Below are 26,961 nucleotides of genomic sequence, written 5' to 3'. Positions count from 1 at the left end.
TTCTTTATCTGTACAAAGGGGATAAAGAAAGCCCCCACCTTCTACTCCATTCCTACTACAAGGCCTTTACCTTCAGATCCCTCTATCTGAAAACCATTCCTCCCGCCCCCAATCTTCCCAGCTGCCTGCTTAGAGGGGGCTTCTTCAGATACCACGAGATCTGCCATCACCAGATATGCCACCCAGCTAGTAGGGCAGGCTTCCCACCCAGCTAGTTCCCCATCAGCTGAACCAGCTGCATGCCACCCAGTCCTCAACCTAATGGTTTCACTCGTGCCACCCCGTGAAATCATTCAAACAAGCTAATCACATCCTTCTGCAGGAACCAAAGGTCACCTCACCCTCATTCACTGCAGAGCCTGCCTCCCACCGGCCCTGCTGGTTCACTTTGCTCCCAAGCACAGTTCCCGAGGGCAAGCCCTGTGTGGCCCACATGGCATGCGGTGTTCTCCCCTGAGCTCTGAGGACGAGTGACTAAAAACAGCTGTCAAGCCCGTCTGTCCAGTGTCGGGGTAATGTGTTCAGCCATCTTGTACTATTTCGGGAAGAGGGGGGGCCCTCCTTCAATGGGGTGAATAACGTGATCAGAACAAGCCCCCTCTCCCCATCCCGCCCCTCACTGTCCCCTGCTTGGTTTCCTGCCCACCACTCATCACTGCTTGAAGTCTCATTAGTCACGGACATACCTCCGTGTCCCTTTCTAGAATGTCTATCAAAGCAGAGCCTTGGCCTGCCAGTGCATAAGCCCTAGATCCATTCCTAGTACACAGGGAATGTCTAAGGAATGAATGGAGGGGGTGGTAAGAACTCAACAAGGACAGAGTGCTTAGCGCATTGCTGGCACACAGCAAGCAATCTACATATTTTGGCTCTTATTATAGGTGCTTGGTTATTTGTCTTTCCAGCTAGACTATAACCTCCATGAGGTAACACTTAGTATTTACACTCTAGCAGAGTAGAGCTGGGCATGGTGGTGTGTGCCTGTAGTTCTAGCCACTTGGGAGGCTGAGACGGGAGGATCAACTGAGCCCAGGAGTTTGAGGCTGTAGGGCAGTATGCCCATGCCTGTGAACAGCCCTGCACTCCAGCCTGGGCATCATAGCGAGATCCCCATCTTTAATAAGAAAAAAAAAAAAGACACCCCCCCCTCCGAACCATAGTCTAGCTGAGACACTGGCACATGAATGCACAGTATGGTCAGGCATGATGGCTCACACCTGTAATCTTAGCACTTTGGGAGGTCGAGGCAGGCAAGGCGAATCACCTGGGGTCAGGAGTTTAAGACCAGCCCGGCCAACATGGTGAAACCCCATCTGTACCAAAAATACAAAAATTTGCTGGATGTGGTAGTGAACACCTGTAATCCCAGCTACTCAGGAGGCTGAGGCAGGAGAATCGCTTGAACCCGGGAGGCGGAGGTTGCAGTGAGCCAAGATTGTGCCACTGCACAACAGCCTGGGCTACAGAGTGAGACTCCGTCTAAAAAAAAAAAAAAAAAAAAAAAAAAGGCTCAGTGTGTACTCACCAAAGATCAAAAAATGGTGACCAACTGTCAAACACTGAAAAAACGAAGGAATTTCTTTTATGTCCTCGAGCGGGGTTAAGCACTGAAGACACAAAGATGAAAGAAGCAATCCTACCACCCAGTCACTTGAGTTCATGTTGCCCATGAGGCCGACACCCTCTGAGAGCCCAGCAGACGGGGCTGACTCATCAGACCCCCCCCCCCCCGGCTCCACTTGCCACACACCATGCCTTGCTCCAGTGCCCTCTTGATACGTGTGGCATCTGCCACCGGGAACCAGATCTCGGCGATGACACACTGCTGGGTGACGTCGATGTTGCACATGTTCAGGATGTGGTACACGGCCTTCATCTTCTGCACCTTGATGAGCCAGGAGTGCCAGTTGGCAGCAGCTTCCTGCAGCAGGCGCTGGCGGTGAGACTCTGTTTGTGTTATGACCTATACAAGAAACAACACGCAGGAAAACAGAGAACCTTCACAGAGCTGTTTGACAATGTGCCGAAAATGGAGGGCCACAGGCCACAGCAGCTTCCTCTGCTCTGAGAAGGCTCCTCTGACCTGTGGCTGTCACCTGGCCTTTAACTCTCCTGAGCAGTTTATCTCCCCTCCTCGAGGCTAAAACCCTTAGGCAGAGATTGTATTTTCCTTTTCTTCTAAATTCCTCATTGTCCTATTCTTATGGGTTGAACTGTCCACGTAAAAGAGTCCTAAATTCTGAGATCTGTGAATATGGCCTTTTTGGAAAGAGGGTCTCTGTAGGTGGAATCAGGTTAAGATGAGGTCATACTGCATTCCAATGGGCCCTAATTCCATATGACCACTGTCCCTATAAGAAACAGGGACACGGAGGCACACAGGGAAGAATACCACATGACAACGGAGGCAGAAATTGAAGGAGGCACCTGCGAGCCAAGGAATGCGGAGGATGGCCCATGGCACCAGAGCCGGGGAGAGGCAAGGAGCGGCTGCCTTCAGGTCTTCGGCTGCCTTCAGGTCTTCGGAGGGAGCACGGCCCTGCTGACGCCTTGATTTCAGACCTCTGGCCTCCAGAACCGCCACAGAATAAATCCCTATTGTCTTAAGCCACCCAGGTTGCAGTAATTTGTTTGAGCAACCCTAAGAGACTCCTACATCTACCACAACGCTTTACATACATAATCCCTCCAATACATGACAAGTGAACAAATGAAGGAATGAATGGACAACTGGGCCCACACAGAATTTATTTAATGGAAATCATTTTTATGTTTTGATGATGCAACAAACAAGGTAATCTTTTTCAGTACGCATGGCCTCTGTAAGAGACACACTGTAAGAGACACATGGTGGCTCTAAGATTAATGAGAGCCATGAGGCCCACTGAAGTGTCTCACAAGCCAATACTACCTGTCACTTAGCAATATAATGCCACCTGGCCTGGGGATTTCCAGGAGACAAAAGCACCTCAGCACAGATGAGACTTTCAGAAACCTCAAAGAGCGCAGCCCGAATTAAATGCCTCGGGATCAGATAGTGCCTAAGATTCATCTTTGGCAGGGACTGAACCAAAGGAGAAAGCTGCCCCTGTAGAAGGTGCTCAGCTGGGACCACCTGAAGCCCCCGTCATACTAAATGTAAGCACACAGTTAGCAGAATTTCTTTTCCATTCTCCTCATGACATTTTCATAAAATCAAGCATGGTGTACTGGGAGGAAAGGACTTCAATGGCTTCAGGCGAAACAGCGTTCTTCACAAGTGACAAAGAAGGAATGGAGAGGATTAAAACATTAAACACAGGCTGGGCGCAGTGGCTCACGCCTGTAATCCCAGCACTTTGGGAGGCCGAGGCGGGTGGATCACCTGAGGTCGGGAGTTTGAGACCAGCCTGACCAACATGGAGAAACCCCATCTCTACTGAAAATACAAAATCAGCCTGGGCATGGTGGCGCATGCTTGTAATCCCAGCTACTTGGGAGGCTGAGGCAGGTGAGTTGCTTGAACCCGGGAGGCAGAGGTTGCCAAGACTGCACCACTGCACTCCAGCCTGGGCAACAAGAACAAAACTCTGTCTCAAAAAAAAAAATAAATAAACACAGATTTTCTGGAAAATTAAAGTTGTCTGCTAGCCTAAGGGTTTTGAAAGACGCACATATCTAATTTCTTAACATACTTGTCCAGAGTCTAAAACTGAGTTGACTTCTACCATAGCCACATGCAGCTACTAAATTTTATTTATTTTATTTCCTTTTATTTTATTTTGAGATGGAGTCTCGCTTTGTTGCCCAGGCTGGAGTGCAGTGGCGTGATCTTGCCTCACTGAAACCTTTGTCTCTCAGGTTCAAACAATTCTCCTGCCTCAGCCTCCCGAGTAACTGGGACTAGACTACAGGTAATGCCTGACTAATTTTTGTATTTTTAATAGAGATGGGGTTTCACCAGTTTGGTCAGGCTGGTCTTGAACTGCTGACCTCAAGTGATCCACCTACCTCAGCTTCCCAAAGTGCTGGGATTACAGGCATGAGCCACCGCACCCAGCCCTAAAATTTAAATTGAATTAAAATTAAAAATAAGGCCAGGCGCAGTGGCTCAAGTCTGTAATCCCAGCACTTTGGGAGGCCGAGATGGGTGGATCACGAGGTCAGGAGATCGAGACCAGCCTGGCTAGCACGGTGAAACCCCGTCTCTACTAAAAAAAATACAAAAAACCAGCCGGGCGAGGTGGCGGGCGCCTGTAGTCCCAGCTACTCGGGAGGCTGAGGCAGGAGAATGGCGTAAACCCGGGAGGCGGAGCTTGCAGTGAGCTGAGATCTGGCCACTGCACTCCAGCCTGGGTGACAGAGCGAGACTCTGTCTCAAAAAAAAATAAAAATAAAAATAAAAACTAAATGACTTAGTGTCACTAGCCATGTTTCAAGGACTCAATAGCCACATGTGGCTGGTGACTGCAGCGTTAGACGGCGCAGGCCACATGACTCTTTCATCACAACCAAAAGTTCTGTTGAACTCTCGCACTGACGAGAGTCTGCCAGCTGAGGGAGGCCAAGCTGCTTTCAGTGATGACTTTCAAAGCTGCTGTGATTGAAGAAAGCGTTCTGATCATAAGCGTGTTGAGTGTCACCCTGGATGGTGACAGACTTCACAAAGACAATGAGTTTGGGATGAATGAATGTTCACGTGGTGAAACCAGACTCACTGTTTTTACAGAATTAACCCGTCAGCTTAAACAACCGGGCAATTCAGTGGGAAAATAATCGGTCAAACTGGTTGTTCAACTTAATTGGCTGGGTGGTTAGATCATAGATTCCGTCTAGGCCGAGGCTGGCAATAAAGGGTGTCTTTTATCAGATCGGGGTGACCACCTGAAGGCTGACTAGGGCTGTGGTCAAATCTGAGCCTGGGCAAAGCATTCTTAAGACACAGCATCGTTCCCGCTAGCTTATCAAACAGTTTCCCAGTTGTGAAATCTTCCACAGCCACAACCAGAAAGGCATAGCCAGCATTCCAGCCAGCCTCACAGTGAGGGCCCTGGGGGGCAGGGCTTGTATGAAAACAGCAGAGGCAGCCCTCCATCAGACCATGCGCCCGAACCCCTCACTCACGGTGATTAAATCTTCCAGCCTCACGTTGACGCTCTCCAACATCTCTCTGCGCTCCACCGCAGGCTCTGGACAAGGGTAGACAGTGGCTCGAAACCTGTTTAATATATTCCAAGGGACACAGGTGGGTTCTTGCTGCAAAGCATTCTGCACCCCCTTTTCTGCTAAGACATCGTTTGCTGACTTTAGATGGCCAACCTATCCTAGAATAACTGCATCTTTGGCCACTGGAAAAGGAGTCCCAGTCATCAGGGTTCCCCAGTACGTCACTTGTGCTGTGAATTGAGGCTGCAGTTCTTTTATACGAATGAGCTTCATTCAAACCATAAAACCCGTGAGTTGTTAGGTAAATAAGACTGCAGGCTGGAATTGCCTCTTGCTTTTAGAATCTAGTAATGTATGAATATCCTCTTTAATGCATTAATACCCTCTGCACTGCGTCATTTCTGCTTCTACAGAGCTACACGTAACATGATTCTGTAAAATCCCAAACAAGTTAGCCATGCAGTTGGCTCACTCTTCAGCAGTTAATGAAAAGTCTCAGATGGAATAGACTGAAATGGGGAACGTGTCCGCTTTTAGTTCCCCTCACATTTTGCGTATTCAAGTTCTCCTATTCATATTCTCACAACTATTAAAAATCAGTTGGGGCTGACTTTTATGTGAGAAAGTTATTCTACAGCCTTACTGACCTCTAGAAGCCACAGTCGCGTGTGTTTGGCACTGCAGATCTCTTTACCCAATCCTGGTCCAAATCACTGAAGAAACAGCCCTTCACTCCCTCTTACCCATCGCAGATCTTCTTGATTTTCTGCCTGAGCTGCTCTCCTTGGTAAAATATGATGAATATGTTCTTCTGAATTTCTTCTTTCTGGAAAATCAGAATAAGTTAAAAAAAGAAAAGAAAAAGAAGGGGGTTTCTTTCTGGTTAAAACATAACAGAGAGAAATGTAAAGTCCTGTTTTTAGGCTTACACAATTCATAAATTTAAAACTGGGAAACCGTAACTTTCCCAGTTCCTCTAAGTTCATAGCCCACAGTTGAGAGCAAGGCCATCCAAGACCTCACAGAGGCTGATGCAGCCTTAAGGTGACAAGCTCCCTGTTCCCGACGCTGGTTGGACCACAGCCAGACCTTATATTCAGCTCTAAGCCCCACACTTAAGAGATGTGATAATAAACAAGAAAACATTCGGAAGAGAATATTGCAAGGCCTAAAACGAATATAGCTGGCTGATAAACTGGCTCACCAGAGTCAATTAACACACAACACTGACATTTTGGGGATGAGTAGGTGTTTGATATTTAACAAAGGTAAAGCCATGCCCAGTTTTTGACTCATACATACAGTTGCTCAGATTTTTTGACTCACACAGTTGCTTGTGTGCCATAAGACTGCTGCTTAGATCACACTTGTCAAGTCCAAGTTGGACAATTCACAAGAAAGGAAGATGTTTTCCACAAGCAGACATGCAAATGTTTAACTCTTACTGCAAGCAAAGAAATACGAGCGGAAACAATGCATTCTTTCATTCTCATTTAGTTTGAGAGGGTAAAGGTAAAATTACAAAACCCAGGCCGGGTGCAATAGCTCACACCTGTAATCCCAGCACTTTGGGAGGCTAAGGTGGGTGGATTGCCTGAGCCCAGGGGTTCAACACCAGCCTGGGCAACATGGTAAAACCCCATCTCTACAAAAAATACAAGAATCAGCCGAGCGTGGTGGTGCTCACCTGCGGTCCCAGCTACCAGGGAGGCTGAGGTGGGAGGGTTGTTTGAGCCTAGGAAGTTCAGGCTACAGTGAGTCATGATCATACTACTGTACTCCAGCCTGGATGACAGAGTGAGACCCTGTCTCAAAGAAACCCCCCAAAACAAAAACAAAACCTATTGTTGGAAAAGTTATGACAAATCCAACAGACTCATCACACACTATTCAAGGCACCGGAATCAGAAAAGTCACTGAAAGGCCATTTGTTGGGCCCCATCAGGTGTCATTAAAATCCCCACACCCTTTAAGCCAGCAATCCTATTTTCCTTGAACTTGTTTATTATGGAAGTAATTCAAAAGCAAATAAAAATCCACATGCATAAAGATGCTCATCATGGTGTCTACATTCTGGAGAAAAATTAGAAATAAAGTGTCCAAAACAGATAGGTAATGTCACATCAACTGAGTGGACACATGAGGTATCCCTTAAACCACTATCAAAATGAATCCTGTCTTTGGCATTTCCTTACAGGAGCAGGTGGCGGTGTTTTAGGATTTTCAGAGCTGCTGCGTTACTTTATTTCCAAAAGGTTTCTCTACCTGTGGAGTCTACCCTGGTCCTTTTCTGAGTCTCTTAAGTTTTCTTTTCTCCTGATCCACCAGAATCAGGAATCTGCTCTAATCTCATGACTTCCCTTTGGTGACCTTTGGTGTCCACGCTCATCTTTTTCCAGATGCTTTTACTTTCTCTCCCACCATGACTGTTATATGTCAAAACAGGATTATAAAAAGTGATGATTCAATGTCAAATTAAAAAAAAAAATCTTTATAAGGGATGCACAGTCATATGGGGAGGGATCTCACATTAGGCAAAACAAAGAGGAGAAAAAAATTATTTCTGTGTATATAATAATCATATAAAATTACACCTGTCTATGGCTATAGAGAAAATAGTACAAGAGGCAAAATACAAATGAAGACATTAGAGTGATGACGGGGCTTCTCATTTTTTTTCATAATCTTTCTTATTTTAAATTTCATTTATTTTAAAGTTGTTTTTCATCAAAATGAATTTTTTTATTACAATTAATTTTTTTAGCTTCTAATCTGAAAAAGATGATAGACGCTCAGAAATAAGCCTAGCTTCTTGGAATTAAAGAGTAAGTGGATTAAATACGAACTGGAAGGTGAGACAGCAAAAGCCGACTGAATTCACAGCAACAACTGTATGGCACTCAGGGCTGAGCCCCCTCAAAGCCTTGTTGTTTGAAGTGTGGGATCTATTGGCAAATATATAATCAGCATTCTCTGGGAGTTGTAAGAACTGCAGAGTCTCAAGCTCCACACAGACCCACCGACTCAGAATCTTTTTTTTTTTTTTTTTGAGGGAGTCTTGCTCTGTCACCCAGGCTGGAATACGGTGGCGCAATCTTAGCTCACTGCAACCTCCACCTCTGGGGTACCAGCGATTCTCCTGCCTCAGCCTCGCAAGTAGCTGGGACTACAGGTGTGCACCACCGCGCCTGGCTAATTTTAATATTTTTAGTAGAGATGGGGTTTCACCATGTTGGCCAGGATGGTCTTAAACTCCTGACCTCAGGTGATCTGCCCACCTTGGCGTCCCAAAATGCTGGGATTACAGGCATGAGCGACCGTGTCCAGCCTTTTTTTTTTTTGAGACAGGGTCTCACTCTGTTTCCCAGGCTGGAGTGCAGTGGCGTGATCATAGCTCACTGCAGCCTTGACCTCCTGGGTTCAAGCTGTCCTCCCACCTCAGCTTACTAAGTAGCTGGGACTACTGGCGTGTGCCACCACATCTGGGTAACTTTTTTTTATTTTTTGTAGAGCTGTTGTCTTGCTATGTTGCCCAGGCTGGTCTTGACCCGCTGACCTCAAACGATCCTCCCACCTTGGCCTCCCAAAGTGCTGGGATTACAGGCATGAGCCACCATGCTTGGTCTGGAATTTGCATTTTAACAAGATCCCCAGGTGATCTCTATGCTCACGTGCACACTGAAGCTTGAGAAGCTGACTTCAATCAGTTCTCAGTTCTGTAAGACACAGCTGCCGCCTAGGATAGTACTCGCATAACTAAGTTCTAGAGAAAAGTATAGCTATGTCTCTGGGAAGAATGAACCAATTATGAGGTATTGATAAGAATCAGCCCTTGAACTGACCTTTCAAATATATATTTTTTAAAAAGGAACAAAGTAAAAGGGAAGGAAAAAAAGGAGAAAGAAAGGAAACAGATATTAGTCTCATCAAACTAAAGACCCCCCGTGTTTTGGGAGAATGAAGCGCTTCTGGTGAGGGCTATGGGAAGTCTCAGAGAAAGTTCTCGCAGCCTGAGGTTCCCACCGTGACAGGATCCTCCAGAGGGGCGTCCATCTCACTGAACTTCAAGTACACGTTTCCTCGGCAAATTCGCCACAGCAGCCGCTCAAAGGAAGCCATCCTCTCCCTGTTGATCACACCAGCTATGAACCTAGGCAGCCAGAAGGGAAGACATTCCTGAGGCACAGGGATTGGGGTGCAGAGAGAAGGCCCTGCAGGATATGAAGACGCACCATGAAAGGAAGGGCCATTCACTCTATGAGCAGGAGGAACCCAGACACAGCTCTACCGACAGGGGTCCCAAGGCCAGCCCGCATCCAGCCCCGACTTGCCCTAAGTCCCTCTGACCTCCTGGTTTTTTGATATCTTGAAGTTTTCTTAATCATTCCAATACCATATCATCACTAACTGCAATTAAGAATATGATAGACCGGCCGGGCGCAGAGGCTCATACCTGTAATCCCAGCACTTTGGGAGGCCAAGGTGGGCAGATCACCTGAGGCCAGGAGTTTGAGAACAGCCTGGCTAACATGGTGAAACCTCATCTCCACTGAAAAATACAAAATTAGTCACATATGGTGGCGCGCACCTGTGATCCCAGCTACTCAGGAGGCTGAGGCAGGAAAATCACTTGAACCTGGGAGGCGGAGGCTGCAGTGAGCCAAGATCACGCCATTGCACTCCAGCCTGGGCAAAAGAGTGAAACTCAGTCTCAAAAAAAAAAAAAAAAAAGAAAAGAATATGATAGACCATTCATCGATAGCATTGTAGCTAATGGTAGCAAATATTCAACAGTGGTCTCTATGTGTTTTTCCAAAAATATTTTAATACTAAGAGGGAAACATATATTGACGTCTATTTTTATCTGTTTTTTCCATTATCCAAGGATGTAGATAACTGCTGACCTAAACTTTTCATGTTAACCAGTGACTTTCACTGGCTTATTACTTTAAATGTACATTAATCCTGTATTACCTTCTGATCAAACATTTCTAATAAATATTTTTATTTTCATTTCAAATTCAATGCCTGGTGCCTCAAATATCAGGCCCTCAAATACATATTGAATAAAAAAATCATAAATCCCAAACTCACAACTTTCAGAAATGCTTTAAAATGCATCAATTTCACTTAGGCACTGAACAAAATCCTACCACTTGGAATCGCCACATTATTTTCATGGCTATAACACATCATATTACTGCTTCTTGGAAATAACTTGATTGCATAACTATCCCATTTCTTTTTTTTTTTATTAAAAAACTTTTTTTTAGACAGTGCCCAGGCTGGTCTCAAACTCCTGGCCTCAAGTGATCCTCCTGCCTCAGCTTCCCAAAGTGTTGGGATTACAGGCATGAGCCACCACATCTGGCCCCCATTTCTAATTACATTTAAAAATGTATCCTGGGCAACACAGCAAGGTCTCATCTTTATTAAAAAATTTTTAAAAAATTAGCCTGACATCATGGTGCATGCCTGTGGTCCAGCTACTCGCAAGGCAGAGGTAAGAAGATTACTTGAGCCTGGGAGGTCAAGGCTGCAGTGAGCTATGATTGCACCTTTGCACTCCAGCCTGGGCAACAGAGCGAGACCCCGTGTCAAAAAAATACAAATAAAAATTCAGGCTGGGCGCAGTGGTTCACACCTGTAATCCCAGCACTTTGGGAGGCCAAGGCGGGTAGATCACAAGGTCAGGAAATCGAGACCATGCTGGCTAACACGGTGAAACTCCGTCTCTACTAAAAACACAAAAAAATTAGCTGGGTGGCATGCGCCTGTAGTCCCAGCTACTCAGGAGGCTGAGGCAGGAGAACGGTGTGAACCTGGGAGGCAGAGCTTGAAGTGAGCCGAGATCGCATCACTGCACTCCAGCCTGGGCAACAGATAGAGACTCCATCTCAAAAAATAAAAATAAAAAATAAAAATTCAAACTCCAAATGCATTTTATTATCAAAGTAATATTTTATTTTATTTTTTTGAGCTGGAGTCTTGCTCTGTTGCCCAGGCTGGAGTTCAGTGGCATGATCTTGGCTCACTGCAACCTCTGCTTCCAGGGTTCAAGTAATTCTCCTGCCTCAACTTCCTCAGTAACTGGTATTACAGGTGTGTGCAAACATGCCCAGCTAATTTTGTATTTTTAGTAGAGATGGGGGTTTCACTATGTTGGCTAGGCTGGTTTCAAACTCCTGACCTCAAGTGATCCACCCACCTCAGCCTCCCAAAGTGCTGGGATTACAGGTGTGAACCACCACGCCCAACCCCCAAAATAGTACTTTAAAGAGAAAGGAAAAACATATGTCCCATAGTCTGGTTCCAACGCCAGGGAAGAGTTGTGATAACTCATCTGAACAACAATCCCCACAGTTTCCCATGGGGGAGCAATATAAACATTGCAGTCTTCAGGCTCAAGGAGGTTAGTGTCGCCACTAACAAGAAGCTGACACCACTTCCGACTCCACCAACCTAGTAAGTTACACATGGGTCTATCCCCGGCAGAGGCTTTGTATCCATGGGAAACAGTCACCATTCCAGTGGCTATTTGTTCACCCATTCATTCACTCACTCAGAAATCACACGCCAGGACCAGGAACCCACCTACACAGAAGAGTTACACTAACCCCAACTTTCCGGTCATATGTGCAGGCACCGCTTTCAACTCCAGGAGGCCAGAAGTGTCCTCGGTAAAGAAATCATCAGCTAAATTGGTCTCCGTCTGAAAGTCAAAGCACTATGATTTTCATTTAAATATATTTAGGGAAACTCAAAAGGCACCCACACCTCAAGATTTTCTCTGGTTTTAGTGAAGCTTTAATTTTCCACAAAAAGTTAACAGAAGTCAGAAAACAGAGTGCTCCGGGACAGATCAAAAAGCTTCCCTGGTCTCTTCCTACCAAAACCCGAAAACTTCTCAAACCAACTGCTGTGCTTGGTTCTGACTTCTCTTTCTGCCCGAGCCATTTTCAGCACATACATTTTACTTAGCACCATAATATTTTTCCCTTCAATTCAACTAGCACTACAATTATTCCACCCAAAATACTCCCCCGCCCTCACCAATAGCCCAGCCATGGAACAGAAACAGAGTGATTTACTCAGATCCCAGGCCAGCCAGTTTCCGAAATGGAAATTTGAGGTTCTGAGGAACGGGCCCTTTAGTAAATCATCCCCACGTGACCACCTCAAAGAAGTCCTGGGTTTTCTTCAGGAGGTATTTCAGTTCCGTCAGTTCTAGGAAGCTTTTTTTCAAGGCCTGCTGGTTCTGGTTGGCTTCCTGTAACTCTCCTTCCAGTTTTTCTAGAACAGTCTATGCAGGAAGGAAAAAGAAGGTAAGCCGACAGAAAGTGCTATGACATTCCTGAAATACATTACCCACAACAGATGACTTAAAAAAAATCAAAGGAATCAGCACATAACATGATTGCAGACCCTAATACACACACACACAGACACACACGCACACATGCACACTCTCTTAAGAGTTCCATCACCAAATGATAGGATTAGGAAGTACTTGGAGGAGTGGATGGCCACTTCATGGAGAAGTCAAGATATTTTGGCAAATCATGCCTCTCCTCATTTAAAACACTAGGCCAGGCTGGGTGCAGTGGCTCACGCCTGTAATCCCAGCACTTTGGGAGGCCGAGGTGGGTGGATCACAAGGTGAGGAGATCAAGACCATCCTGGCTAACACAGTGAAACCCCATGTCTACTAAAAATACAAAAAATTAGCCGGGCGTGGTGGCGGGCACCTGTAGTCCCAGCTACTCGGGAGGCTGAGGCAGGAGAATGGTGTGAACCCAGGAGGCAGAGGTTGCAGTGAGCCGAGATCACACCACTGCACTCCAGCCTGGGCAACAGAGCAAGACTCTGTCTCAAAAAAAAAAAAAAAAAAAAAAAAAGAAACCCTCTCTCTACCAAAAATAGAAAGATTAGCCAGGGATTGTGGCGTGTGCCTATAATCCTAGCTACTCAGGAGGCCGAGGCAGGAGAGTTGCTTGAACCCGGGAGGCAGAAGCTGTGGTGAGCCAAGATCATGCCCCTGCACTCTAGCCTGGGCGAGAGAGCAAGACTCCATTTCAAAAAAATAAATAATAATAAAAATAACTTGAGAAACAAGAAATAATATGGAGTCTTAAAATAGAAAATGATGGGTCTGGCACGGTGGCTCAGCCTGTAATCCCAGCACTTTGGGAGGCTGAGGCTAGTGGATCACTTGAGGTCAGAAGTTCAAGACCAGCCTGGCCAACATGGTGAAACCCCGTTTCTACTAAAAATACAGAAATTAGCCGGGCCTGGTGGCACATGCCTGTAGTCCCAGCTACTCGGGAGGCTGAGGCAGGAGAATGGCATGAACCCGGGAGGCGGAAGTTATAGTAAGCAGAGATCGTACCACTGCACTCCTACCTGGGTGAAGAAGCTTTTTTTTAGACTCTGTCTCAAAAAAAAAAAAAGAAAAAATATATATATATACACACACACACACATATATGTATATGTATGTAATATATATATGAAATGATGAAATAGCAAGTTGCAGAAGAATAAACAATATAGTTCCATTTAGATAAAAATTTTTAACATGTAAAGCTATACCATATGTTATTTAGAAAAATAAATATGTAATAAAACTATGAAGAAATAAAGAAAAATACAAAAGTGAGGATAATGATGATCTGGAAGGGAAGAGGGGAAAGGAGATGGAGGAGGGGTGAGGAGGGGCACACAGGTTTTTATGAATGTCCCTATGGGTACCGTTATCTTACACAGGACAACAGACACATGGTGTGTGCTGATCCTTACTTTTTATACCTTACATGTTTCATAAAAATTCTACTAATTTAGCCAGGCGCGGTGGCTCACGCCTGCAATCCCAACACTTTGGGAGGCTGAGGCGGGCAGATGACGAGGTCAGGAGATCGAGATCATCCTGACTAACACAGTGAAACCCCATCTCTACTAAAAACACAAAAAATTAGCCAGATGTGGTGGTGGGTGCCTGTAGTCCCAGCTACTTGGGAGGCTGAGGCAGGAGAATGGCGTGAACCCAAGAGGCGGAGCTTGCAGTGAGCCGAGATGGCGCCACTACAGTCCAGCCTGGGCAACAGAGTGAGAGACTGTCTTAAAAAAAAAAAAAAATTCTACTAATTCAATTTAATGTTTAACAAAAGCAATAACAAATTCACACTGAAACACACAGGAGTGAAACTCTAGAATAAAGACAAAACCTTAAAGGCTATCAGGTAAAAAAAGGACATATATCCACAAAGGGGTGATAATTGAACCAGTAGCAAATATTATGAGAAAAATTTAGTGAATATGTGTCTTGAAGTGTTAAGTGTAACTGTCATCTACAGCTTGCACACGAAGGGGTAGTGGGGAAGGGTTGGCAGGTATTACAGAAAGACAGGAAAGGGAAGGGAAGTAAAAAACAAAACGACTAATAACCAAAAAAGCCAGTGAATCAGAAATCACAATAAATGGAAATGGATTAAGGTCACCAATTAAAGAAGAGATTATCATGCTAGTTTTCAATCCATCTAAAAGACACTGTTAACAGAGTTGTTTTTGTGTTTTGATTTTGTTTTTAAGACAAAGTCTTACTCTGTCACCCAGGCTGGAGTGCAGTGGCACGATCTTGGCTCACTGCAACCTCCACCTCTCGGGGTTCAAGCGATTCTCTTTCCTCAGCCTCCCAAGTAGCTGGGATTACAGGCGCGCGCCACCAGGCCCAGCTAATTTTTTTGTATTTTTAGTAGAGACAGGGTTTCACCATATTGGCCAGGCTAGTCTTGATCTCCTGACCTCAAGTGATCCACCCACCTCGGCCTCCCAAAGTGCTGGGATTACAGCCATGAGTCACTGCGCCTGGCACAAACAGATTTTTTTAAAAACAATAAATGATAATCCTGTAAATGTTAGCTCTCCCTGAAATGCTTAGTATCAGATAAAATTGAATTACTATGGAAAATTTCAAACACAGAGAAGCAGAGAGAATCTCATCCACCCATCATCCAGCTTCAGTTTCACTCCATTCCCACCCCTCTCGGAGACAGCCATTACCTTGAATTTTGAATACTGAATATAATGACACAAAGTTGGGGGGAAAAGTAAATCTTCATTTCCCAATCATTTCCTCTATCCACTTAATGATGCCATAAAAATAATGCTGCCATTACCATACACAACGGATATATAATTATATAAAAGTATAGCTGCATGAGAATAAAGCCTGAAAACAAGGAAAAGTCAGGGCAATTTCTGCTGGGATGCTGGTTTTTTTCTTCCCCCCTGAATTAGTATTTCCTCTAGGACTGTTATAAAAGCCTCTTTAGAAACTGGACAAGGCAGGGGCCCAGAGCCATTGGTGTACTCTTGCCAAAGGATTCGACTCTCTAGCAATGTTGGGGCAACATAGCTAACTGCAGGATTAGTCAAATCAATCAATCAACAAATCAATCCCAGTGAGCAATGAATGGTAAAATATATTACTCTCCTACTTTTATGCTGGTGGGTTTTGTTTTTGTTTTTTTTGAGAGAGGGTCTCACTCTGTCGCCCAGGCTAGGGTACAGTGGTGTGAACACAGCTTACTGCAGCCTCGACCTTCTGGTAGCCATTCTCTTGCCTCAGCCTCCCACGTAGCTGGGACCACAGGTGCACACCACCACACCCAGCTGATTTTTTTCATTTTCTTGTGGAGACAGAGTCTCATTATGTTGGGCAGACTGGTCTCAAACTCCTGAGCTCAAGCAATCCTCCTGCCTTGGCCTCCCAAAGTGTTGGGATTACAGGCATCGCCCAGCCCTGGTGCTGTTTTAATTTCCTTTTTACAGCAAATAACATTCAGAAGAAAAACACTAAGGAAAGACTTGTGCACACATCTGATTTCCCCTTATCTGTTCCCACAAATTTATGAATGTAGAGCTTTAACACCTTAAAATATCATGCTTTTTTTTTTTTTTTTTTTTTTTTTGAGACACAGTCTCGCTCTGTCACCCAGGCTGGAGTGCAGTAGTGTGATCTGGGTTTCCTGCAACCTCCCCCTCCTGGGTTCAAACAATTCTCCTGCCTCAGCCTCTGGAGTAGCTGGGATTACAGGCATGCACCACCACACCTGGCTAATATTTTTGTATTTTCAATAGAGATGGGGTTTCACGATGTTAGTCAGGCTGGTCTCGAACTCCTGACCTCAAGCAATACACCCGCTTTGGCTTCCCAAAGTGCTGGGATTACAGGCGTGAGCCACTATATATTTTTTAAATCCATCTAAGAGACACCCTTACCAAAGAGATAAAAGATAAACAATATAGCCCAAAACAATAAATTTCACAACAAAATAAAAAGGGCTATCCACTCAAATGTTAGCTCTCCCCACCCAGAAAAGCTTATTAATATCAGTCAAAATTGAATCTTTTAAACTTAAGATGGTGAAACTTGAAAATGTGTGTGCCTTGGCATGGTTGAAGTCAGCCAAAACTAAACCCAGTTGGATGAATTACTTTTTTAAGGTACTACAGCCAACTCAGTTTGAAAACAAAAGCAGCACATGTTACCTGTTTAACAAAATCAAGACAGGCTCTATGCTTGTCAAGTTTCAGTGTAATATCAAAAAAGAATATCCACAATTATTTGAAAAGGCTATTAAAATATTCCTCTTTTTTCCCACCACTTATCTGTGTAAGGCTGGATTATCTTCCTCTACTTCAATAAAAACAGCACATCACCAACAGATTTAAAGTAGAAGCAGGTGTGAGAAACAAGCTGTCTTCTATTAGCCAAGCACTTCAAAAATTCACAAACAATGCCACCCTTCTCATGAAAGTGTTTTTTTAAAAAAAAACACACACATTTCATTTTTCAGTTTAAAAATGTTAGCATGTAATGAGACATTATTGTTACTTTCAAGTGAATTAACACATAAATATTTTACATACTTTTCCATTTTAATTTGTAATATAGTAAAAAAATCAATAAACAGGCCAGGTGAGGTGGCTCACGCCTGTAATCCCAGCACTTTGGGAGACCGAGGCGGGTGGATCACCTGAGGTCAGGAGTTCAAGACCAGCCTGGACAACATGGTGAAACCCCCCCCCCCCTACTAAAAATACAAAAATTAGCTGGGTATGGTGGTGCATGCCTGTAATCCCAGCTGCTTGGGAGGCTAAGGCAGGAGAATCGCTTGAGCCCAGGAGGCAAAGGTTGCAGTGAGCCGAGATCACACCACTGCACTCCAGCCTAGGCAACAGAGCAAGACTCCATCTCAAAAAAACATGATAAGGTCCAAAATATTTTCTAGAAGATGTGACAATCTAATATGTGAGTGTCAAGATTTATACCACTGATGGCTTTGAAATTTTCAAGAATTTGAAGTTATCTTAAAAAACAAAAATAAAAACCAGCCAGAGAAAAGGCTCAGCTCGGTGAAGCTTTGCCTACCTGCCCACGCCTTGAATGAGCTGTTCCACCACCAAGGATGAAATACCTGCTTTTTCAATTAAGTTCCCCAGGGTCCTCCATGGTCTGGCTCTGCCTACCTCTTTACTTCCTCTCCCAGCCCTGCCCCTCATCCCTGTCCCCACCATCTGCTCTATAAGCCTTTGGAGGGCAGCATCATGTTTATTTCTCTCTAAGGTACCTTGCACGTGGCAGATATTCAGTGGGGTTTTTTTTTGTTTTTTGTTTGTTTGTTTTTGAGATGGAGTCTCGCTCTGCCGCCCAGGCTGGAGTGCAGTGGCACAATCTCAGCTCACTGCCACCTCTGCATCCCGGACTCAAGCAATTCTCGTGCCTCAACCTCCCAAGTAGCTGGGATTACAGGCATGTAACCACCACCCCCGGCTAATTTTTGTATATTTAGTAGAGACAGGGTTTCACCATGTTGGCCAGGCTGGTCTCGAACTCCTGACCTCGTGATCCGCCTGCCTCGGCCTCCCAAAGTGGTGGTATTACAGGGGTGAGCTACTGCACCCAGCCAGTATTCAGTGTTTTTTATAAAAGACAGAAGGGGAAGGAAATAGAGAAGGAAAGAGGGAGAGTCCCATCAGCTGAAATGTGCTTGAAAACTGCAGTCTTCTGCCAGTTTACCTACAGAAGCCAGTCAGAGAAGCAGCCTCCATCTAGAGTGGATCCAACTCATCTGCTTCCCACCAGACAGAGAATTAGAAAACATCCCCTTATACCCACACTCAGCCCATTCAGTGGCACCCCGCAGACAAGACTGGCTGCCTGTAAGAATCAAAGGCCCACAAGAGCAATCAACTCCTCCAAGTAGGCTAAGCTTCCCTAGGGCTACGCTGAGAAAGGAAAACAGCTGTCTCCAGATCAGCAGGTGTGGCTCTAAAAACTGCACACTGGGATTTTCCTGGGGCTGTAACCCTGAGAAGGAGACGACCATGCAAGCCTGTCCCCCTGCCTTCAGCAACCAGGTACGGGACCTGCAAGTGGCTCTCAGGGCCTTCAAGGAGACAGGCTTCATTACTGTCCTTACCTGGGGAGGCCAGCAAAATGGAGAACCTACCTCCAGGGTAATCATTTCCCGTGGGAGCGGGGTCAGTGGGCTTTTCTCAGGCAACTGAACTGCAATCTCATTTTGCATCTCGTCTTCCAGAAAACCTGAAGAATGAAAGCCCACCAGAAACCGCAAGGTGATTGTGTTTTCTCGTAACTAAGAAATGAGGTCAAGCAAGGCGTGTGCCTTTCACTCAGCTCAGCTACCTGAATCGTCCTAGGAGCTGCCACAGCACCTGGATCCCACCCCTACTTCCCCCATTCCCTCCAGGTGGGCCTCTGGGACCACCTCAAAAAGTATTGCAAACAGGGACACATTCGTTAATTAAGTCCTGCAAACTATTGACCCCCTTGCCAGTTCACATTTGAACAGTAAGCAAAAAAAAAAAAAATTGGCTTACGGAGGATTCTCTCCAGTGATTCACACCTTCTGACTTCATTCACAAATTTCCTTTGAAAGCTGTTCACATTCATATTTAACTGGGGGAGGAATCACAAGACACACATTAGTAGCAACAGTTGCCAATAGATTCCTTTTGGGGTTTTTTTTGTTTTTTTTTTTTTTTTTTTGAGTTTCAATCTTGTCACCCAGGTGACAAGGAGGGCAATGGTGCAGTCTCAGCTCACTGCAACCTCCGCCTCCTGGGTTCAAGTAATTCTTCTGCCTCAGCCTCCCGAGTAGCTGGGATTACAGGCACCCATTACCATGACCGACTACTAATTTTTGTATTTGTAGTACAAAATTGATGGGGTTTCACCATGTTGGCCAGGCTGGTCTTGAGCTTCTGACCTAAGGTGATCCGCCCACCTCAGCCTCCCAAAGTGCTGGGGTTACAGGCGTGAGCCACTGTGCCAAGCCCCCTTTTGGTTATTTTATCTTTTTAGTACTAGAGAATGTTGCTGGAATTCTCTTAGGAATAGATGCTTCCATGCACAAGACAGGCCAGTTACAAGCAAAACATACCTTGGTGTTCTTATACTCAATCCCCCAAATGCTTCAACTTTCACCCTCCCGTTTCTAAAAGAAACAAAGTCCTGGCCAGGTGCAGTGGCTCAGGCCTGTAATCCCAACAATTTGGGAGGTCGAGGCTGGTGGATCACTTGAGACCTTGTCTCTACAAAAAATTACAAAATTAACCAAACATGGTGGCGTGCACTTATAGTCCCAGCTACTCAGGGGGCTGAGGTAGAAGGATAGCTTGAGCCTGGGAGGTCGAGGCTACAGTGAGCCACAATTATGCCACAGCACTCCAGCCTGGGTTACACAGCGAGACCCTGTCTCCAAAAAAAAAAAAAAAAAAAAAAATTGACTTAATCAAAATTTAAAACTTTTGTGCATCAAAGGATACTTAATAGCATCCTTTCACTTTCTTAATAGAAAGTGGAAAAACCCACAGCATGGGAGAAAGTATTTTCAAATAATATATCTGCCTCAAAAAAGAAAAGAAAGGTAAAGAAAAAAGAAAGGAAAAGAAAAGAAAGAAGGAAGGAAGTCCACCCTCATCTAAGTTTACCTTATTTCTCTGCCTTGGCTATCCAAATGAGCCTCAAAATCCTCAATGCGGCCATAAAAACGACCACACCTTGAAGACTGCACAGCTCCATGTAACATATCACAGTCATCAACAAAACTTCTACTGTCAGCTCAGCTCAATAAATGTTATTGAGGACCTGCCTCATATGAGGTCCTGTGTGAAGAACTAGGGATGTGAAGAACACGATGTGATCCTTCCCCGCAGGAGCTTAGCTCTGACCTTGACCTTAGTGAAGAAGTAAAGAAGGGCTGGTTTTCTAAATTAGACTAAGAGCTTGATGAGGGTCTAAACTGCCCCTGGGAAATGATACCCCAGTGTCATACTCAAGACGGTCTAACTGTAGAATATCACTCCGGAACTCAATTCCGGGTATTACAACCAACTCTGGAATCCAAAATACTTTGTCCTCAGCCTGTCTAGTCAGGAAAAATAGTTTTTATGGTCAGAACAAGGTTTGGTAACCTACATGCCCATTGGCTATATACAATGTTTGAAGACACTACACAAGAGAAAAAAAATTCAATGACATCTAACATGTAGTGATTGCATTAGAGCTTCAAGACATTCCTATAGAGGAGACAGGCATGGAGGGAGGGAGAACATGCTCTTGAATGACCTGCCTGGTCATGACAAATCCTAGCCAGAAGCACTGAAACTAAAGAATTTCGTCGATTCCAGCTCACGGCTCCTCTCCCTACAAAATGGTTATTGTTCACCATAAAGAAGTGCTCTGCAAGAGTTATCTACTCCTACCCCTGCCTTCCTCTTATCTCCAAAGAACTCAGTACCTACATCTTTGAACTGAACCAATCCAAGCTCTCCAAGCTCAGCCACACAGCAATATGCAGCTTCCACCTGGAGAAACAGTTGTGACAAACACATCTCCTCGCTTCGAAACACAGACGCCATCTTGGCCCAGCTTCGGTCTACAGGAGAAAAAGAAAAAGAGATTAGTATTTAAGGTAATAAATGTGTGAAAACCTTAGGATGAAATTTTTAAGTTAAATTAAAATCTAACAGGGAAAAAATGCATTAGGAATCACTTCTGATTTCAGGAGACTTTTTTTTTTTTTTGAAACGAGGTCTCACTCTGTTGCCCCGGGCTGGAATGCAGTGGTGCAATTTTGGCTCACTGCAGCCTCAACCTCCCAGGCTCAAGTAATCCACCCATCTCAGCCTCCTGAATAGCTGGGACTACAGGTGTGTACCAGGATGCCCGGCTATCCTGATTCTAAAAATATAAACAAAAACAAGATAGCACTTTATGCCCTCCGTCAGACTGGCAAAATACTATACTTTATTTTTGAGACAGAATCTTGCTCTGTCATTCAGGCTAGAGTGCAGTGGCACAAACACGACTCACTGCAGCCTCAATCTCCTGGGCTCAAGCGATCCTCCTGCCTCAGCCTCCTATGTAGCTGGGACTACAGGTGTGCACCACCACACCTGGCTGTTTTTTTTTATTTTTTTGTTGAGATGGAGTCTTGTTGTGTTGCCCAGGCTGGTATTGAACTCCTGGACTCAAGTGATCCTCCCACTCTGGTCTCCCAAAGTGCTGGGATACAGGCATGAGCCACTGCTCTTAGCTGGCAAAATATTTTAAAATATGACTAAAGACTCGAGTTGTGGATGGTATGAGAAAACAGGCCCTTTCATGTACTAGAGTGTCACTCCAGAACTCAGTCCTGGGTATCACAACCAACTCTGGATTCCAGAATACTTTGTCCTCAATTTCCCTAGTCAGGAAAAATAGTTTTTGTCATCAGAACGAGGTTTGGTAATCCATATGCCCGTTGGGTATATCCAATGTTAATGTGTAAATTCTTTGTAGCTTTTTCAGAGAGCAATTTATCAATGTCTATCAAATCTTATATCCCTCATACCCACAAATCAAGATGTCCACTGCTATTTATCCAGACAGACCTGGATATGTATGGAGAAACAGAGGAACAAGAACAGTTCTTATAGCATTGTATGTAATAATTATAGTAAATGGCTGTAACCTAGATATCCATCAAAAGGGAAATGATTAAATAAACTGTGATATAACAGAGCCCTGTGCAGTCAGCAGGAATAAAATAAATCTGTACGTCCTGTATATGGAAGAAGGATGCCCATGGGTAAGTGGGGCAGGGGAATGGTGTGAGTTTGGTTAGCCAAAACTGACCTGCAAGACACAGTTCCACCATACAGTCATAAGTGTGTATTGACACTGCTGATTAAAAAAAAAGACTAAGACTCACACTCCTGAAAGGGGAATCTCAAACATCTAGACTGAAATAGATTAAAACATCCACCATACTCAACAGATGCATGTCCAAAGTTTAACCGTGAAACTGGGAGATGATCTTGAAGCCATCATCACCAGCCCGCACAGAGCATACACAGCCAGGGAACGGGGCCCTGGTCATCAGAGGCCTCCCAGCAGCGATCAATGCATTGCAAACTCTAGGGTGGGGCAGTTTGCCAGTCCTGAACATTTCTCTGTTCCTTAGTAGACCATCCAGTTATGCTGCCCATTGAACTGCCTTTAGTGACACTTAGAACAGGTGGCAGGGAAGGACACCTCCCAGGGGTTAGAAGAAAGTGAACCTCTTTCCAATGGTGAAATTGAAGGCCGCATGAGAGCCAAGGGGAGGAGGGGGGCACAGAAGCTATTCCCAAAGATCCTCCCGATGGCCCTGCTGCTGCTAAACCACACTGTTTCCCCCCAGGTCAACCTTCTGGAAGAACTTCCACACCTGCAGAGTAGATTTAATTTTATCACGTACAGAGTATCTACTGTGTGCTGGATACTGGGCCTACCCATTGTCCCAGTTTCACACAGGACCAACTCTAAAGTCCTCGAGCTGGCCAGCCAAAGGCTGCAGGACCTGGCCTCCTCTGTGTCCTCCTCCAGCTTTGGCCTCTCCAGGGACCCTGCATTTCTTCCCAGCTTCCACCCCCTTCAGGCCCTTCACCCAGGCCTTCCCCTGGGTTTGGAACCTCAATCTTCTCCTCTCCACCGTCCATCCCACGCCCCACATGACCCTGTCACTCCTCCAGTCTCCATGTAAGGATCTTCTTCCTCCACAAGCCTTCCCTGACACCCCCAGCTCCCTCAAGGAGCTAAGCCCCCTCCTACATGCCCCCAGAAGAGCAATCATTTGCAATCGCTTGTTTTTAACCGCCTGGATTCCCCACACATAAACCAGTGAAGTCTACAAGGTAGAACCATGCCCTGTTTCCACTTCCACACCCGTCTAGGTCAATAGCACCACAAAGTGGGCGCTCCAGAAGCATTTTCCCATGTGTGGTCCAGACGATAAACATCATCCCTCAGGAAGTGCACATGGTCTGGGCCCACATTTGTGCCTTTTGACACCAAGATGAATTCAAAGCTTTCCTACTGCCCTGTCTAGTAGCCAAGTGAACGTAGACCAGAGACCCAAGGCATTCACTTCATGCAGATCAAAAGCATAGCATCAACACCCTTCTTACCCCAGCTTCCTCCAGGCGGGTCCTGCGTGGGGGTCTGGGGCAGACAGTGCTTTCCCCGACCTGATGCACGGAGCAGGGAGCCCCAAGTCCCGCGGTCCTCCGGGCTTGCTAGCCGTCCTGGGTGGAGCAGCAGCCACCGGTGAATCCTCAGGTGGCCTCCCCGCAGCGCCCCTCCCGGCTCCTTCTCCTCCCAGGCTCCCAAAGAGCCAGGAGGCAGCTCTGTTGTATCAACACTGGCCTGTTGTGGGTGAGGACAAACCTGCCCCACCGGCCAGCCCGCTCAGCCCCCGCCCCACCTGTGCCCTCTGCCATGACCTTAAGTTTCCAACAGGAAGCATTCATTTATTTTCTAATGAAAGTAACTTGCCCCTCAGGGAGCTGAAGGTTGAGCACAAGATTCCTGGAGGCCTTAGAAGGACCCCAGTAAGCGAAAACATCCCTTTAACTTGTGAAAATGAATAACTTTAAAAAATAATTTTGGGGGCCGGGAGCGGTGACTCATGCTGGTAATTCCAGCACTCTGGGAGGCTGAGGTGGGCAGATCATTTGAGGTCAGGAGTTTGAGACTAGCCTGGCCAATATGGTGAAATCCTGTCTCTACTAAAAATACAAAAAAATGAGCGGAGTGTGGTGGCGGGCACCTGTAATCCCAGCTACTCAGGAGGCTGAGGCAGGAGAATCTCTTGAACCCAGGAGGCAGAGGTTGCAGTGAGCCTAGATCATGCCACTGCACTCCAGCCTGGACGACAGAGCCAGACTCCATCTCAAAAATAATATACATATGTATATACATACACACACATATATGTATATAGGTATATATACATATATACACATATATAACTATATACATATATATGTGTGTACGTATATACATATACATATATAAATGAAATATATGTATGTATATATATACATGAAAAAATAAAAATAGTTTTGGAAAATAAAAAATATCACACTCACCATCCTATCAACTATTAACCAAAACACTCTACTTTCAAAGGAAAATAGAAGACTCCTTATGAAATGCCCAGTGGCTAAAATTCAGCTTCCGCTGTGGCCCAGGTAAAAAGAGACACAAGCAAATGTGGTATGTGCCCTTTTCCTTTGGCAGGGTCTTGTCTTTTCCTGTTTATTTGACAGAGGGTGCGAGGGGCAGAACAAGCCAATTAGGTGCGTTTCTCTTGCCCGGGGTGGGGCGGCTGCAACAGCCACCTGTGTTTATTTGAATGAGCTTTGCTTCTCCAGGGCGATGCACAGATCCCCCGCAGGGACTCTCCCCACCAGTGAGCCTTAGAAGGTACCCCAGAATGAGTGAGGGGGGTGCTTTTTTTTTTAACTTTTTAGTATGGAAAAACTGAAACACCTGCAAAAGTACAGAAAATAGTCCAGGGAACCCTCATGTACACATCACTTGGCCACACCAGTTCGTGAATGTTCTACCATCCACACCCCACCCACTTCCCCTACCCACCTCTGATTCTTTGGAAGCAAATTCCATACATCATATTATTTCTTTCAAAATATTTCAGCATGTATCTCTAAAAGATAAGGATTCTTTTATACACACACATACACACACAAACACACATAAAATACCAGTCACTCCTAAAATTCAATAATTCTTAAATTTGCCTTAATATAAAATATCCCATTAGGATTCAAGTTTCCTAGATTGTCTGAGATTTGCATTTTTTTAAAGAGACAGGGTCTTGCTCTGCTGTCCAGGATGGAGTGCGGTGGCTCACTGCAGCCTCAACCTCCTGGGCTCAAGCGATCCTGCCACCTCAGCTTCCTGAGTAGCTAGGACTACAGGTGTGCATCACTATGATTGACTAATTTTTTTTTCTTTTTATTTGAGCCAGAGTCTCACTCTGTCGCCCAGGCTGGAGTGCGGTGGTGCGATCTCGGCTCACTGCAACCTCCGCCTCCCGGGTTCATGCCATTCTCCTGCCTCAGCCTCCCGAGTAGCTGGGACTACAGCCGCCCGCCACCACACCCGGCTAATTTTTGTATTTTCAGTAGACATGGGATTTCACTGTGTTAGCCAGGATAGTCTCGACCTCCTGACCTTGTGATCCGCCTGTCTCGGCCTCCCAAAGTGCTGGGATTACAGGCATGAGCCACCGCACCCAGCGATTGGCTGATTTTTTATTTTAATTTTTATAAAATACTACAACATAAAGACATGGTATCACTATGTTGCCCAGGCTGGCCTCCAACTCCTGGCCTACAAGTAATCCTCCCACCTCCGCCTCCCAAAGTGCTGGGATTACAGGTATGAATCACCATGCCTGGCCAAGACTTGCATTTTTAATAAGCTCCTCAGGTGATAGCTGTGCATGATCAAATTAGAGCCATTGTTTAGAGAACACAGAGTGAGAAATCAAACTTTAGCCTGGGAAGCAGCAGGGAGGAGCTGTAGGCGGTTTGGGAAAATCAGCTAAGCCGATGCAGCGATTGTTAACCCGGGGCAGTGGAGGCCCAGCCCTCTGAGGGAGCACCTGCTCTGTGCCCTGGAGGAAAGGAGCTGCTTGGGTTTCTTGAGAGGCAGAGCTCAGCTGCACCCACCCATCCTGCCAGGGCAGATCTGCCCAAGAATCCAGACTCACCTGGATGAAGTTCCAAAGGCTGAACTCAAGATTTGCAAAGAAGAGTAGGAAGATAAGAACTGAAAACTGCAAAAGGCATTCCCAGTGTTGAGATTCTACCTCTCCCTTCACATGAGCTCCGAACTAGGAGCACTGGCCTCAATTCATGCCTCCCTCCCCTCTCCACTTCGCCCGCCCACTTCTCATCCTGCTCTTCCCCAAGGCTGGTGTTTGCTTGTGTGTCCCAGTCAGTGGGTGGGGCAGTAGTTTTCAAATGTCTGGGTGCCCAGAAACCACTCAGGAACATGTGGAGAAAAGAGTACATCCTAATGGTTAAGAGCAGAGGCTCCCGCCCAACTGCTGGAGTCAGGATCCCAGCTCTGCCATTTACCATGCGTGACCTTGGGAAAGCTATTTAACCCCAGGGCCTCAGTGACCTTATCTGAAAAATAGAAGAGGCTTACTTAGAAAGTAGAAGTATAGGCTGGGTGTGGTGGCTCATGCCTGTAATCCCAGTTTGGGAGCCTGAGGCGGGAGGATAACTTTGAGGCCAGGAGTTCGAGACCAGCCTGGCCAACATGGTGAAAACCCCTCTCTCTACTAATAATACAAATTTAGCCATGTGTGGTGGTGTGTGCCTGTAATCCCAGCTACTTGGGAGGCTGAGGCATGAGAATTGCTTGAACCCGGGAGGTGGAGGCTGTAG

General features: G+C 45.6%; 1 protein-coding gene across 3 annotated transcripts in view; it reads right to left on the bottom strand.

Annotated features, from left to right (window-relative positions):
* The window catches only part of ATP6V0A4 (ATPase H+ transporting V0 subunit a4), a 91,408-nt gene that overhangs the window by 43,849 nt on the left and 20,598 nt on the right, over positions 1-26,961 (bottom strand). For 2 of the 3 annotated variants that reach the window (XM_009203949.3, XM_009203950.3), the window contains exons 3-11: positions 20,977-21,110; positions 19,051-19,129; positions 18,660-18,754; positions 12,323-12,448; positions 11,763-11,857; positions 9,169-9,295; positions 5,889-5,971; positions 5,104-5,197; positions 1,751-1,963 (exon numbers count right to left, since the gene is read on the bottom strand). In XM_009203949.3, coding sequence (XP_009202213.1) covers positions 1,751-1,963; positions 5,104-5,197; positions 5,889-5,971; positions 9,169-9,295; positions 11,763-11,857; positions 12,323-12,448; positions 18,660-18,754; positions 19,051-19,129; positions 20,977-21,093 — 1,029 coding nt within the window. In that variant the 5' untranslated portion in view covers positions 21,094-21,110. Of the gene's footprint in view, positions 1-1,750; positions 1,964-5,103; positions 5,198-5,888; positions 5,972-9,168; positions 9,296-11,762; positions 11,858-12,322; positions 12,449-18,659; positions 18,755-19,050; positions 19,130-20,976; positions 21,111-23,664; positions 23,895-26,961 lie in introns of those variants that run through there. The other variant, XM_009203948.2, reaches the window with a different exon arrangement.

The sequence above is a fragment of the Papio anubis genome, chromosome 4 (genome assembly GCF_008728515.1).
Source record: "Papio anubis isolate 15944 chromosome 4, Panubis1.0, whole genome shotgun sequence".
Taxonomy (NCBI): Eukaryota; Metazoa; Chordata; class Mammalia; order Primates; family Cercopithecidae; genus Papio; species Papio anubis.
The sequence above is the reverse complement of the archived record's forward strand: the minus strand, read 5'-3'. Positions and strand labels throughout refer to the sequence as shown.